The following is a 16,952-nucleotide window of genomic DNA, read 5'->3' as shown; positions in this document are numbered from 1 at the left end:
ACCAATAATTGCAATAAAAATGTATAATACCTGCTGGAAGAGGTCTATTTGTGCTGCTGTGGGAGGACAACGGAAGGGCACTAGGTCAATCTAACAGTGAGGAATGTGGAAAGTTTGCTGAGGGAAATTGGTGCTTTATCTGAGTTTTGAATGTACAGTGCTGATTGGCTTGGAGGAGGAATGGAAGATATTCTAGGCAGAAGCAGCAACATAGCCAAAGATACAAAGAATTGAAAGAGTGGTGCACTCTGTGAACTGCAGGTTCTTTGGTGTCTGGAGCAGATGGTACCTGTGAGGCAGGGGCAGATGACACTGATGAGATAGGCAGTGTCATTTTCATACCACTTTTATGTACCATACCAAGAAATTTGGACTTTGTATTGAAGATGAAGGATGGCCATGAAGGATTCAAAGAGTAGAAATCTGATGATGCTTGCATTTTAAATCATGTTGGCAATAGAGTGAAGAATGAACTGGAGGAGAGTGAAACTGAAGACAGAGTGGTTAAGATGCTAGGAAAGGGGCCAGCCGCGGAGCCGAGTGGTTAAATTTTCATGCTCTTCTTCGGTGGCCCCGCGTTTTGCCGGTTTGGATCCTGGGTGCGGACATGGCACTTCTCATCAGGCCACGTTGAGGTGGCGTCCCACAAGCCACAGCTAGAAGGACCCACAACTAAAATATACAACTGTGTGCTGGGGGGATTTGGGGAGAAAAAGCAGAAAAAAAAAAGATTGGCAACAGTTGTTAGCTCAGGTGCCAATCTTTAAAAAAAAACGATGCTAGGAAAGAGGAGCGAAATTATAAGGTCCTAAATAAAGAAGTAAGAATGGAGATTAAAAGGAGAGGAAGGATTCAAGACATTAAAACAACAAAAACAACATTATAAACTAACAATAATTAAAACAATATGGTTATGGATCAGGAAAAGAGACCCATTCTTTTTTTCTTTTTTAAAGATTGGCACCTGAGCTAACATCTGTTGCCAATCTTCTTTTTGTTTTTCTCTTCTTCTTCTTCTCCCCAAAACAACCCCCCCCCATACATAATTGTATGTTCTAGTTATGAGTGCCTCTGGTTGTGCTATGTGGGATGCCACCCCTCATGGCCTAATGAGCAGTGCCATGTACTTGCCCAGGATCCAAACCAGTGAAACCCTGGGCTACCAAAGTGGAGTGCATGGCCTTAACCACCTGGCCACAGGACTGGCCCCGAGAGATCCATTCTGATGAATGGATCAGAATAGGGAGTTCAGAAATCAGCATGTGCATGGGAATTATGTACACAGTAAAGACATTTTAATTTAGTAGGAACAGGATGGAATATTTAATAAAAAGGTGTTGGTTAGAGGGGTTTATTAGTTTTCTAATTAACAAATTACCAAAATCATGGTGACAAGTAATAGAAATTCATTATCTTACAGTTCTGTAGATCAAAAGTCTGAGGTGGGTCTCAGTGGGCTGAAATCAAGGTATCAACAGGACTGCATCCTTCCTGGAGGCTGTGAGTGAGAATCTATTTCCTTACTTTCTCCTGTTCTAGAAACCATCCTCATTCCTTCGTTCTTGACCTTCTTCTCCATCTGCAAAGCCAGCAACATTGCATTTCTCTAACCATTCTGCTATAGTCATAGTTCCCTCTGACCACAGCCAGGAAATGTTCTCCACTTTTAAGGACTTGTGTGGTTAGGCTTTTCCCACCAAGATAATGCAGGATAATTTCCTTATTTCAAATTTCATAACCTTAATCATAGCTGCAAAATCTCTTTTGCCAGGTGGAGTAACATTTACAGGTTCTGGGGTTTAGGGTATAGACATCTCTGTCAGGTCATTATTCTGCATATCACGGGTGAAAAATGTCAATTTAGATCCCTACTTCACACCATAAACAAAGAATAAATTACTTATGGGTTAAAGATCTAAACATAAAAACAAACAAAACTACCAAAGTATTAGAAGAAAATTTGGATATCTTTAAAAAAAGGAAGATTTCCTAGATAGGATAAGAAACACAGTGGTTATAGATAAAACTACAGACTAGACCAGATAAACATTTAAAGTATCTATACAATGAAAGGCACCACAAAAAAGTTACAAAGTTAAAAGACAAGCATCAGACTAGGAAAAATATTTGCAACAGATACAACAGACAAAGATAGTATCCATAGTATATAAGAGTATCTACAAACTGATAAGGAAAAAACCCAACCAGATAGAAAAATGGGCAAAGGATAAGACAGATGATTTAAAGAAGAAGACATAAAAGTAACCAATAAACAAAGAAGGGGGAAAATGCTATACCTCTTTACTTATCAGAAAATTTTATTTAAGAATTTCTATATGTGTGGTGAATCTTTCAAGAAAAACAAGGGAATGATAAAACGTATTCAGGATAATGACTCCTTGGGAGGGTGAGATGGAGAGAAGCCCATGGGGAACTTTAAGATTTTTGATAAATATTCTATGTTTCAAATTCAGTGATAAATTCATAGGTGTTCTTCTCCTTCTTCTTCTTCTTCTTCTTCTTCTTCTTCTTCTTCTTCTTCTTCTTCTTCTTCTTTTTGCTGAGGAAGATTCTCCTTGAGCTAACATCTGTGCCAGTCTTCCTCTATTTTGTATGTGGGTCGCCACCACAGCATGGCCGTTGCCGAGTGATATAGGTCTGTGCCTGGGAACTGAACCCGGGCCACCGAAGCAGAGCACCCTGAACTTAACCCTTAACCACTAGGCCACAGGGCCAGTCCCCATAGGTGTTCATTTTTATTTTTAAATGTCATAACTCACATATACATTATACTTATTTTTTTGTGTATGTATCTAATGATTCATGATTTTAAAAATGAAAAAGCAGGAGCTTTTTTACTTTTTATTTTGAAACAACTTATTTGAAACAATTTCAAACTTACAGAACAATTTCAAGAATTGTGCGAAGAACTCCGATATACCCTTTGTCCAGAGACCCTATTCAAGTTTGGCAATTGTCCCAACAGTATTCTTTATAGGAAAAGGATCCACTCCAGATTTATGTGTTTGTGATATTGCAATTTATCACAAGAAATATATATTTGGTCTTTGTCCAGTTTCTGGCACAGAACTCCTAAAACCCTTGGAATTTTCTAAGTGATTAGAGTGATAAAGGTGTCCTGGTATTCATAATAAACCCTTTCCAACCCTTTCCAACCATACCTGAGTTTATGTTAACAAAGTGACTTGGAAAGCCCCTAAGGTTGGGGGGTGGTTGCTAAGGGAACCAACCGTGTGATTAGAGAGTTGGAACTTTTAGTCCCACCCTCCTAACCTCCAGATAGGGGATAAGAATTGGAGGTTGAATCAATGCCAATGGCCAATGATTTAATCAATCATGCTTATGTAATGAAGCCTCCATAAAAACCCAAAAGGATGGACTTCAGTTGGTGAACACATGGATGTGCAGGAAGAGTGGTGCTCTTAGAGAGCATAGAAGCTCCACGCCCCTTACCACATACCTCACCTTATGCATCTCCTCCATCTGGCTGTGCCTGAGTTATATCCTTTTATAATAAACTGGTAAGCATAAGTAAATGTTTCTCCGAGTTCTGTGTGCTGTTCTAGCAAATTAATCAAACCTGATTGTGGGAACCACTGATTAATAGCCAGTTAGAAGACAGGTAACAACCTGGACTTGTGATTGGCATCTGAAGTTGCAGAGGAAGCAAACCTGTGGGACTGAGCCCTTAACCTGTAGGATCTGATGCTTTCTCCAGGTAGATAGTGTCAGAATTGAGTTAATTGCTTGGTGGTGTTGAAAAAACACATATTGTAGTATTATACCCAGTTGTTATGTCTCTCTAGTCTCCTTCACCCTGAAACAGTTCTGCAGTCTTTCCTTGACTTCCAGGACCTTGACATTTTTTAAGACTACAGGTCAATAATTTTGTAGAATGTCTTTCAATGTAGGTTTATTTGAAATTTCCTTATGATTAGACCCAGATCTTGCTGGAACATCATAGAAGTGAAGCCAAATTCTTGTTATTGCATCCCAGTGGGTAGCCCATGATGTCAATTTGTCCCATTTCTGGTAGTATTAATTTGATCAGTTGCTTAAGATGGTATCTACCAGGTTTCTCAACTGGAAAATTACTCCTCAACCTTTTTTTTTTCCCCAAAGATTGGCACCTGAGGTAACAACTGTTGCCAATCTTTTTTTTCTTCTTCTTCTCCCCACCAAAGGCCCCCAGTACATGGTTGTATATTCTAGTTGTGAGTGCCTCTGGTTGTGCTATGTGGGACACTGACACCTCAGCATGGCCTGATGAGCGGTGCCATGTCCACACCCAGAATCCAAATCGGCAAAACCCCGGGTCACCAAAGCAGAGTGCACAAACTTAACCACTTGGCCAGGGGGCTTCCCCCTCCTCCACTCTTTTATAATTAATAATTTTTTAAGTAATTTTATTGGGATTATAATGGTTTATAACATTGTGTAATTTATAATTAATACATTTTTGAGGGAAGTACTTAGAGACTATGTAAAATTCTGCTCCTCATTCCACTTTCACCCTTTAGTATTAGCATCCATTGCTGCCTCTTGCCTGAAATGTTACTGTGCTGATTGCCAAAAGGTGATTTTCTAATTCCATCATTTCTTCTACATTTATTAGTACAGAGAATGAAATTACCCTATAGCCCTATCCCCAGAGATGTCCATTTCTAACATTAATTTTTGATAATCTGGTGATTTTTTTCTCCAGACTTTTAGGTATGAGAATAAGAAGCCAGTGTTTGGATTGATTCAGAGTGGATGACCTCTCAAAGGAATAAGGAACTTAATAGTCTTGGCAAGAGTGGGGTTGAAGGAATAGATTGCAGGGTTTGGTTGCATTAGGTAGACAGTGAAGCCAGAGGCAGCTGATAGATCAGGAGGAAACAGAGAGAGGCGAAGATGTAGACCTTTGATGATGTTAACATGGTGAATGGGCAGGTCTGGAGACAGAGACGTCAGAGCACTTGGGTTCAAGTCTTGGCTGGGTTCTTCAGATTTCTCAGATGCTCACTAATGCTTCAGAGTCTTTATATTGACACCTCATTGTTTAAGCACATAGAATGATTCATACTAATTGAAGTCAAGAAACAAATCAACATTGCTTTCACTTGTGAGTCTCACAATTTTGGGGTCTTTGTGATGTTAGTGTTTTTTGGTTATTTTTTTTTCAGGAAGATTAGCCCTGAGCTAACTACTGCCAATCCTCCTGTTTTTGCTGAAGAAGACTGACCCTGAGCTAACATCCATGCCCATCTTCTTCCTTTACTTTACATGTGGGACGCCTACCACAGCATGGCTTTTTGCCAAGCGGTGCTATGTCCGCACCCAGGATCCGAACCAACGAACCCCGGGCCACCAAGAAGCGGAACGTGTGCTCTTAACTGCTGTGCCACTGGGTGGGCCCCAATGTTATAGAGTTTTACACCACCAACTTTGATGTTTTATTTCCAGTTCATAAAAGAAACACCATATTTTGTTTCAGCTACTCTTTTCCTTAATGAGACATTAATTCTTCTGGCTTCTGTTGAAAGATCAGAACAAATGGCAGACCTTTATTGTTTTTCTTCAAAATCCAAACAGAAACTTTCTTGTTCTCAAGCTTTCTTACAGAATGAATCTGTTTCTTGATCTAAATATAACTCCTCAATCACCATTATCAGAGTTAATCATCTCTGAACTTTTTAATATTTTTGTTAGGCCTATAGTTTTATATCTCATGAGGGGCATCTTCTCTAACTTTGAAGTTTATGTTCAAGTCAAAAATACTTCCTCTTACCATTGTTTTTATGCTCACATACTCCTTTTAACAGGTCAAATGACTCATCTGTAGAATTTACATCACTGAAAATTTTGGTTTCAAATCTTTGTCTAAATAACAGTCACTCATTTTTAAGCCAATGTAGAAAAACTTTGTGTGCTACTGAAGCAACTAGTTAAAACATGTTGCAATCTTCTCAGCTCAGACAGTTCCTCATCTGTTTCCAGGAATCATAGGAGAAAACAATTGGTCTCCTTAGTTTGCAGCACTGCTAAGATGCTAATCAGTGATTTCAATTATTCACGCTCAAGAAAAGATACTAACAGGGATAAAATGACTAATAATATGCTGAGGCTGTCTTTCTCATGAGCTCAGTGTCTGAATTTCTGTGACGAACGCCACCTACTAACACACTAGGACCTGGAAGGCAGATATGTTCTGTCTTCTCAGATGACTGTTACTTAACAGCTCCTTAAAAAATCTCTTATTTGTGAATAGTGAAATTGATATATAGAGTAAATATTGTCTGCTGGATTGTCAAACCGGAAACTACTTCCTCTTCTCCTCCTCTCTTCCTCCTTCTGTTTTCATAAAAGGAATGGAAGGGGCTAGCTGCTTATATGTCAGACTCACAGCAACAAAGAGCCTGACCATGTTTCATAGCCTCTGAAAGACGTCTAGAGGACAAGTTGGGGGCAGTGGAGGAATCCACGCCTTCTCTAACCTTTTCTTTATCTTAGCCAGGATTCCAACTCACGTCTGTCTGATTCTCTTAACTGCTGGATTATGAAAAATTAGGTCTTTGAAATGAGCGGGAGAAAGAAAAAAATGTCATCATGTATATTCATTTGGTTTGGGAATAAAAGGGTGTCCTATAATTTAGAATAAGAGACAGGGATGACTCATTACAACTATGAAGGTTATTAAGGAAATGAAGAAATTGGTCACACTACTACAACTGTGCTTGTCATCACAGTAGCATTGCCAATTTCCCTATACAGTGGTAATTGCTATTCCGTATCTTCTTATGTGGAATATAAGACCCATTCTGGTGTAACAATAAATATTAGAAAAGTCTTCAAATCCATCGTTACATGAGGCTGTAAAAAGCTGTAACACGAGCAGGTGCAAGCTACCTCAGAAACTTGGAAAGAGTCATTCAAAATTACAGCACTGAAAATGCACTGAATAATCCAGTGCAATAAAAAGTATATATAAAATTTAATAGTCATCAGTGTAAAAGGCCATAATACTTCAAAATTGACTTGTTTTGATACTGTTAACTTAAATTGATAACCCAAACCAGGAAATTGTACAAAGCCTAAACTCCACTTATATTTCTTCAGTTTAATGTCTATAAATGTTTAACAAAAAGAATAAAGGCAATATACGTTACAGCAGCTTTGTTTGACTCTATTTAGACAAGATTGATCTTAAACTTCTCTGTGGTTTTTCTTATACAGCTGACTGATTCTCAATCCATTTCAGCTAATGCTTTGCTTAATGTCTTGGTTAGTTTGATTGTCAGGCTTGGAGTTACCTTTCCACTGTTGTTTTTGCCTATTCAATAGATTTTGTTACCACCGTTGTCACAAAGTTTGTCTGCACCCAAGCCCGTCTCTCTTATGCTGACAGTCAAGGAAGAGAAAACATGATCAGGAAGTAGGAAAGGGTGAGAAGCCAAAGAGCTCCCTTCGCTTCAGTTCCAGTACATAATTGAAAGCTCCATGACATTCCATCCAGAAATTAAGTATAGTCTGTGGAAACTGAACTAAATAAAAGGCAGCGTTCAGAGCAGTTGAGAGCATGGACTTTGGCCTCAAGCAGACCTGGATTCCAATTCTAGTTTCTTCCTTTTTTTTTTGAGGAAGATTAGCCATGAGCTAACATCTGCTGCCAATCCTCCTCTTTTTGCTGAGGAAGACTGGCCCTGAGCTAACATCCATGCCCATCTTCCTCTACTTTATATGTGGGATGCCTACCACAGTGTGGCTTACCAAGTGGTACCATGTCTGCACTCAGGATCCAAACCAGTGAACCCCGGGCCACCGAAGTGGAATGTGCCAACTTAACTACTGCGCCACTGGGCCAGCCCCTAGTTTCTTCCTTGAATACCTGCATGGCTTTCGACAAGCTCCCTAATCGCTCTATGCCCCAGGTTTGTCATTTGTAAAATGAGGATAACTATAGTATCTATCTCATAGAGTTTATGGTTAGGATTAAATTAGATAATGCACGTAAACACTACCTGGTGCCTGGCATATGGTAAGCATTGAAAAATGCTAGCTAATAAGACATTGGTGCTATCAATATAAAAAATATTTTTGTTTGAAAAGTGCACTATATGCTTGGTAGGAGATGCTCCCATATTCTTTTGGGGGTCTTATTCAGCAATGACTTTGAGGCTAACAATTGCTATACTTGCATCCCTTTGTTAGTTGAGACAGGTTTTAGACATACCTTTGTCCAGTATCTTTGATACCTCTTTTTCTTTGATGACCAGTTCTCTTTCAAATTTGCTTTCTTTTTCCAGTGACTCCCCCCCTACTCTCAAGACTTCTAGGGTTCTGTATGCCAAGGGTCCCCACAGCTGTGTTTGAGGTATAACCCAGGGCTTTCTGACCACCTTACACTGGTGAAAATCTTCTGTTTCTATGGTGCATTTCCTCTATGTAAATGATAACCAGGATGTAACGTTTTTGGCCCAGGTATATTAACACTTATTGTAATTACTTATATGTTTATTTGGTGCCCCCAGCCCATTATGTAATTTGTTGGGTGCCTGGTACCATATTTCATTGAGCCTAAAATCATTGACTATATAATGCATCTTTATTATATATTATACAAAGAAAGAAGAAAACATTGCTTATTTAACTATGGCATGCCCTTAATTGTAAGGGGCATCCTGATTTCAAACGTGTTATAGGTGAAAACATATTTTGTTTTAGGTGCTGAGAAACCAGATATGCCTGGGTCTGGCCCTGTGGTTGAGTGGTTAAAGTTCCATGTGCTCCACTTCGGGGGCCCAGGTTCATGGGTTCAGATCCCAGGTGTTGACCTACTTCACTCAACAACCATGCTGTGGAGGTGTCCCACACACAAAAATTAGAGGAAGATTGGCACAGATGTTAGCTCGGGGCTAATCTTCCTCAGCAAAAAAATAAAACATCTGCCCTCATGGAGCTTGCATTCTAGTGTGAAAAATACAGAACATTAACATAAGAATACATACATGCAATATCTGAGGTAGTGTTGAAGCTCTAAAGAATAATAAAGGTAGGCAGGGAGGAACTGCACTACAGATAGAATGGTTGAGGGAGGTTTCTCTGAGGAGGGGGCATTTGTGCATAGATGGGAATGAAGTGAGGAAACAGGCTGTGCTAAGGTCTGGTGGAAAAGATTTCCAGGCAAAGCAAACAGCAAGTGCAAAGGCCCTGAAGTGGGAGTGTGTTTGCTCATTTGAGGAATAGCTTTAAGAAGGCCAATGAGGTGAAACAAAGCAAGCAAGGTGTAAAGGAGTCAGAGGGGAGGCTGGAGATCCAGACAGGGGCCAGTCATTTGTGGACTAAGTTTGGATTTTCTCTTAAGTATGAAGATAGCTACTGAAGGGTTTTAAGAAATGGAATGATGTGACCAAATTTATATTTGTTCAAGATCTCTCTGGCAACTGTGTGGGCAATGGAGGATAGGAAAGCAGGAGTGGAAACCGGGAGACCAATGACCAGGTTATTGCTTTAACTCAGTAAGAGATGATGATGATGGCCCAGGCTAGGGTGACAGCCTTGGAGGAGAGGAGAAATGATGATATTTGGAAAATCCTTTTTGTGTACAGCTGATCAGGACTGAGTTACGTGGACGTGGGAAGTGAGGGGAGTGTGGAATGAAAGATGATTCCTAGGGTTTTGGTCTGAGCAACTGCTAAATGATGGGACTATTTACAGAGATGGGAAGACTGGGGAAAGAACAGGTTTGGGGGCAAATATCAAGAGTTCAGTTTTGAATATACTAGTTATTAGAGAGCCCCAGAGAAGCTGTTGAGAACCAGTTGGATATTTGAGGTTGAAGTTCAAAGAGACCTCAGGGCCAGGGACATATATCTTGAACTAATCTGCATAGAGATGGTATTTAAAGCCACCCAATGTGATCCCCAACTTTGGTCCCACATTACAATCACTTAGGGTGCTTAAAAACCTGTGAAATCCTGGCTCTGCCTCCAGAGGCTCGGATACAAAAGGGGCCTGGAGTTGGTAATTCATTTTAAAATCTTCTCAAGTGATTCCAATTTGTAGCTGGGCTTGAGAACCAGGGCCGAAGGGAGTGAGGTAGCAGACTGTAGGAAGAGAAGAGAAGGGAATCAAAGACTAAGGCTTGGCGGACTCCGATATTTAGTGGATCGGAAGAGGAGGAGGATCCAGAGAGGACTGATCAAAAGCAGCCATCAAGGTAGGAGGGAAACCAGGATAGTGTCCCCGAGGTCAAATAAAGACAGAGGGTCAAGGAGGAGGGGGCAATCGGCTGAGTCAAATACTGCTAGAAGGACTAGCAAGACAAGAACTGAACGTTAATTGTTAATTATGCACGATGAAGTGTGTTACAAACAGAACAGGAGACAAAAACTTTTCTAGTCTTTCTCCTTTATATATCTACTTATTAAGCAAAACTGGGAGTTGTAAGACTTCTTATAAATAAAAAGAAATTTTTAAGTGGTTAAGATAACATATTAATACTGAAAATTGTATTCTAAACCCCTGCTTTTTTTTCTTCTTCTTCTTCTTCTTCTTTTAAAAGATGCTAAATCTAAATAAATAGTCACAGAGTTTGGGCAATTGAGAAAAGGAAAAAAATTATTACCCATTTTCTGTTGTACTAACAGAGCCACCATTATTTAGTCATTCATTCACTTTCATTTAGTGCTGGCATATAGAAATAGATACCACAAAAATTTCTGCCCTCAAGGAATTCAAGACCTAGTGAGGGAAGTGAACATGTAAAAAAAATAATTACAAAACAAATTGATAAGTGATATAATAAAGGTTATAAGCAGCATAGTGTGGGAGCAGAGAAGATAGAGAACTTAATATTGCATGTTAAATGATAATTATGACGAGCACCTTGGCAAACTAGAAAATTGCTCATGTTTAATGTTAGTGATAAAAACAAGATGGAAAATTGGGTGTACTCCATGATTACAACCATTTAAATTGTGATCCCAGTGAAGGAAAGCCTTGAACTGAGTCTTGGTTGTTGGGCCAGGCAAATAAGGTCAGGAAAAGGTGGGAGGAAGAAGGAAATTCTGAGCTGGAAGAAGGCAAGGGAATTGAAACAGAGTATATAACCCGTTTGGCTACTATAATAACTTTGGTGTGGCTGGAGTGTGGGATTCCCATGAAGGAGTAACCAGGCGTAAAACTGGAAAGACAGGCAGTTGATAATAAGATAAAAAAGACTCACATAGGCTGTGCTAGAGTTTGAACTTCATCCAGTCACTTCTGAGTAGCCAAGGAACAATTTTAAAGTGGAAAAGCATGCTCAGATTTGGTATTACAAATATAACCATGGCAATTGAACTGAAAGGGCTGAAACTGAAGGCAGGAAGACTAGTTAGAAAGCTTTTGCCATAATCTAGGTGGGAAATGATAATGGCAATGGCAGAGGAGGGATGGATGAATGAATGGATGGACAGGGATGAATTCAAAGGGCTCTTCAGGAGACAGGGTGGACTTAGGGAATGGTAAGGGATGGGGGTCTGGGGAAGGAGGAGTGGGCAAAACAAAAACGACTCTCAGATCTCTGGTTTGGATAACTAAATCCCTGTCTCTGTTCTTATTCCCAGTCCTATTTCTACCCCAGACAACAAATATAGGAGGAAGAAATTGAGAGACCTGTGGAACATCCAAGGGGAGATGTGTAGTGACCAATTTGAATATCCTCAAGCTCAGGAGAAGTGTATGGACTGGAGATACAGACTTAAGAGTCATCATTACATATGTGATTCTTGGAGTCATAAGAGCAGATGAGACTGGGCAGGGAAATTGTATATGTATCATTTATGTGTTTTCCTTTTTAGTCACTTTATTCTAACTCATATCTTTATTTAGTTGTAATAATTGGGCATATGTAATTTCCTTTTTCCTTTTCACCTTACATTATACCAAAAGCTTTTGTCATGTTGTGCTAGAGTTTTCAAAGTGGTCATAACTGTGTCTGAATAAAAGTATACCCAGAGGATATGCTATAGTTATAGTTGACTTTAGCTCTGTGATAAACATTTTTATTCATAGTTCTCCCCCCATATTTTGGATTTTTTCCTTAGGAAATATTCTCAGAAATGGGAAAATATATATATATATTATATAGTTAATGTGCTTTTTGGGGTTTTTTGCTGAGGAAGATTTGCCCTGAGCTAACATCTGTTGCCAATTTTCCTCTTTTTTTGCTTGAGGAAGATTAGCTCTGAGCTAACATCTGTGCCACTCTTCCTCTATTTTTTATATGTGGATTGCCGCCATAACATGACTGACGAGTGATATAGGTCTGTGCCTGCAAACCCGGGTCACCGAAGTGGAGCATGCCAAACTTAACCACTATGCCACAGGGCTAGACTCTAGTTAACGCGTTTTGTATATATATATCTGAATTACTTTCCAAAATGGTTGTACCAGTTTATTCTTGATACCAACAATGTATGAGAATCCAAGTTTAACTAGATACTTGGCATATTTGATATTATGTATTTGTGGCACGAACATATTTTTATTATATATGTTAAAAATTTAATTGAAGTAAAACATACACGCACCAAAGTGTACAAATGTGTGTACAGCTTGATGATTTTTCAAAGTGAACACACTATGTAACCTGAAGCTAAATCAAGAGACAGAACATTACCTGCAGCTCAGAAGCCTCCTTCATACACCCCCAAGGGTAACCACTGTCCTGATTTTTAATACCATAGAATAGTTTTGCTTGTTTTGAATTTTATATAAATGAAATTACATAGTATGTAATCTTTCATATCTGTCTTCTTTTGTTCAACATTATGTTTGTACAATTCATCCACGTCACTGTTTAGTCGTGATTCATTAATTCTCTTTTCTGTATAGTATTCCATTGTGTGACTGTTCCACAATGTATTTATTCTGGTAGGCATTGGGTAGTTTCTGGTTTGGGACTATTATGAACATTGCCACTTTATGAACATTCTTGTGCATGTCCTTTGATGAATATATGTATGCATTTCTGTTGGGAATATACCTAGGAATGGAAATGATGGATGATAAGATGGGTATATGTTCAGCTTTGGTAGTTACTGCCCTCAGTTTTCCAAGGTTACCGTTTTTCACTCCCATCACTGTGTGGGAGTTCCCAATGCTCCACATGCTTGCTGACATTTCATCTTTCTCTGGTGAGTGATAACTCCTTTGGCTTTAATTTGTATTTCCTTGTTAAATAAAGATGTTTAGTATTTTTTTTGTATATCTTTGGCCCTTCAGATACTCTCTTTTCTGAAGTAACTTCAAGTGTTTGTTCACTTTTCTACTGTATTATTTTTTTCTCTATTGATTTGTAGGAGATTCTTTAAAACATATTCTGAATATGAGTCCTTTGTTAGATATATGTGTTCCAAATATCTTTTCCCACTCTATGTTTGTCTTCACTGTCTTAAAGCAAGTCTTTTGGTGATAAGAAGTTCTTAATATAGTTCAATCTGTCAAATTTGTTCCTTACAGTTAGCACATTTTTTGTCCTGTTTAAGGAACTTTTGCCTACCTCTAGGTCATGAGGATATTTCCCTATGTTTTCTTTTAAGAGTTTTATTTTTTATTTTCATATTTAGATCTTCAAGCCATCTGGAGTATATTTTTGTGTTTGATGTGAGGTAGGAGTCAAGATGCATGTATTTCCATGTGGATATCTATTTGACCTAGCTGAATTTATTGAAAAGATTATGCTTTCCCTCACAGAACTGGGTGTTAATATTTTAAGGTTCTTTTTTTTCCCCAAGTTGAACAGATGGAAAGTGGTACCTGATTGTTTGATTTGAATTTCTTGATTATTTTGGCAGTTTGATGTTTCTCTATTGTGTTAATCAAGACAGGATAGGCCATGCTACAATAGCAAAGAAAGCACCAAATCTCACAGGCTTCAAACAACGTAAGTTTATTTTCCTTCATGCAAAGTCCAGTGCCAGTGAGCCAACTCATGGGGCAGCTGGCTCCCTGCAGTGGCCAGGAGATCCAGGTCACTTTCGTCTTGTGACTTCATATCATTAGGTGGTCTCTATAATGCCTGCTAAAAGAAGAAAGAGTGTGGTCGTGGCACACTGACTCTTAAATCCATGCCCTGGATGGAACACACCAGATTTCTGCTCATGTTTCATTGTCTATACCTAGTAACATGGCCCCATCTCACTGAAAGAAGTTTGGGAAGTATAGTTTTCCCATGTGTCCAGGGCGGAGAGGAAAACCAGATACCAGAGAGGTAACTAATAATTAACTAATCCCATAATTAACTAATCATATTTTCCCCTTTGTGAATTGTTTGTGTCTATTGCCACTTATCTTTTTGGGGTATCTAATATTTATATCAAATCAAAATAACCTTTAAGATTTCTTGCTTTGAATTCTATTTTAACTTAATAATGCTATCTGTAATTTATTTCAAGCTTGCTTACATTTTTACTCATCCTTTTCTTTCTAGTCTTTTTGTGCTATTTTATTTAGATGTATTTTTTATAAACAGCAAAGTATTGGATTTTAATTTTTAACACAATCTGAGAGCCTTTTTCTATTAATAGGGAATCTAAATTTAATAACTAAACGTATCATGCTTAATCTCGCTACTGCTGTATTTTTGTGCCTTTGTTTTCACTTGTGATGCTGTTTCTTTTCACTTTTGTCATTTGCTCTGCAGACTTCGTTTTGTTTGCTCTTATGTTCTACTGTGATTTTTGAAGGTGGACGTTCCTCTGATTCTGCTAGTGGGTTCCTGAGAGCTTTCCACAAATACTTTAAAATCTACATTTGTTAATTTACCAATAAAAGGCCAAACAATTACCATTGGAAACTTGATGTAGAAGAAGGCATCAAACATTTTTTTTCCCCAGCTCCCTGTTAATCCTTCCTTTTCAGCAAAATGAAGGTCTTCATTAATTTAATCTAGGGTAGTAAACCCAGTAATTTGAAAAAAATATTTTTTTTTTCATAAAGTAATTTCTATTCCTGTAAAACATTGGGACAATACCGAAAAGTACCAAGGCCAGTAACTAAAATCTGCCATAATCTTACCACACCAAGACAACCACTGTGAATATTTTAGTATATTTCCTTTCAATCTTTTCACCATATACATTTTATAAGATTGAGACTATATTGTATACATAATTTTTATATGCTGCTTTATTCACTGAAATGCCCTTATAAGCAAATCAGTTATATTTGGTTATTATAAAATCTTCACAATTATTTTAATGACTTTATCATATTCTACAAAGTAGATGAGCCATAAGTTATTATCATATCCTTATTATTGTACATTTAGGTTATTTTCAATTTTTTAATTATCATAAATAATGTTGAATAGAGTTATCTTTGTGCAAAAGGAGAAAAAGCACATTTTTTAAAAATATAATTTAGGATTATTTCCTTAGGATAGATTCCCACAATGAAATTGGTGGGTCAAAAAGAATAAATTTTTCAGAGGACTCTTAATCCTTACTGCTAAATTGCTTTCCAAAAAAAAATCCCATGATTATAAATAAAATCTGAATATAACTATCTTGTTACTATACTTCTATTAGAATTTTAGACTTAGCGTCAATTCATCTCTCATTATTAGTGTTTATATTAACTTATATCTATAGCTAAAGTCTGTTTTCGACATCCCCATCAACTCTTTCCAACCCCTATTTTCCAAATTGTGAGTTCTTTTTATGATTCAGTGATTCTCGATTTTATGCTTCATCAAATTGTGTTAAACCCATGGGAGAATGTTCCTGATACGCTTTTTTGTTGATTCGAAATAAAATTAATGCTTTGACTGAATTTTCTTTTCAGCACGTTTAGTAGTAGGTGACTTAGTTTCATTGAGGAAAATTACTTTCTGTTACTAGCGTCCCTGTGCTCTCCTAACCCATCCCAACCCTTAGATCAAGGAGAAGCCTATGGTAAATTAAAAGATGCAGTTCTAGGGGCTGGCCAGTGGCGCAGAGGTTAAGTTCACACATTCAGCTTCAGCAGCCCAGGGTTCGCCGGTTCCAATCCTGGGTGCAGACATGGTACCTCTTGGCAGGCATCCCACATACAAAAAAAGTAGAGGAAGATGGGCATGGATGTTAGCTCAGGGCCAGTCTTCCTCAGCAAAAAAGAGGAGGATTGGCAGCAGATGTTAGCTCAGGACTACTCTTCCTCCAAAAAAAAAAAAAAAGCAGTTCAAGGAGGGATTTGAAAGCATGTTGAGGTTTCTAAACAAGGAAAAAAAGACAAAAAAGCAAAGATTGAACTAGGAGCTCAAGACTATATGAAACTGAAGATATAATAAAAAATAGAATAGAGTCTTAAGTTGGTATATGGAATGGATCCAGGCTCTGATGGATGTTTTGAATCTTGAAAAGGAAATAATAATTTAGATCACTTTGATGCACTTCAAGGCCCAGCTGAAATTGTTCCTCATGTAGGAAGCCTCAGATGTGATCTCTCTTGCCTCTAAGTTCTCCCATTTATCTATGCTTCACTTCTCGAATGGATTGGATGGGGGTAATTTGCCTGACTATTCTTTGCTCATCACCTCTAAGCTCGGCCTCTGACTCCCCACTGCACTCCCACAGCACCTGGCACTTGGCTTTAGCCAGGGTAGGCGCTCATCAAGTATTTCCTGAAACGAATGTTTATCTGTCCATAACTGTTTTCAAAACCAAGAATATACAGGTTATAAAAAATTCCCAAACAACTTTCTTCACTGAGTACCCAAAGAGAACAATAGTTACATAGATAGATATTTACTTGAAGACTTTCTCATAGTGGTAGTTTTAGAAATTTCATTGTATGTTTATTGATTTTAAGACATTGTTTTCTTCACTTCTTCCCGTAAGAAAACACCATTCATTTCCCCTCATATTAATGACATTTTTCTTTTTTAAAAAGATACTCCTTTTTGGACCGGCCCAATGGCCTAG

General features: G+C 38.2%; 1 protein-coding gene across 1 annotated transcript in view; it reads left to right on the top strand.

Moving 5' to 3' along the window:
* Positions 1 to 7,451, top strand: part of METTL8 (methyltransferase 8, methylcytidine) — a 190,821-nt gene extending 183,370 nt beyond the window's left edge. Inside the window, exon 11 of the mRNA XM_046658544.1 lies at positions 7,348 to 7,451. Within this exon, the coding sequence (XP_046514500.1) occupies positions 7,348 to 7,442 (95 nt within the window). The 3' untranslated portion in view covers positions 7,443 to 7,451. The remainder of the gene's footprint in view (positions 1 to 7,347) is intronic.
* The last annotated feature ends 9,501 nt before the right edge of the window (positions 7,452 to 16,952 follow it).

The sequence above is a fragment of the Equus quagga genome, chromosome 4 (genome assembly GCF_021613505.1).
Source record: "Equus quagga isolate Etosha38 chromosome 4, UCLA_HA_Equagga_1.0, whole genome shotgun sequence".
NCBI classification, from domain to species: domain Eukaryota; kingdom Metazoa; phylum Chordata; class Mammalia; order Perissodactyla; family Equidae; genus Equus; species Equus quagga.
Note: the sequence above shows the minus strand (reverse complement) of the source record. Positions and strands in the feature narration are given on the sequence as shown.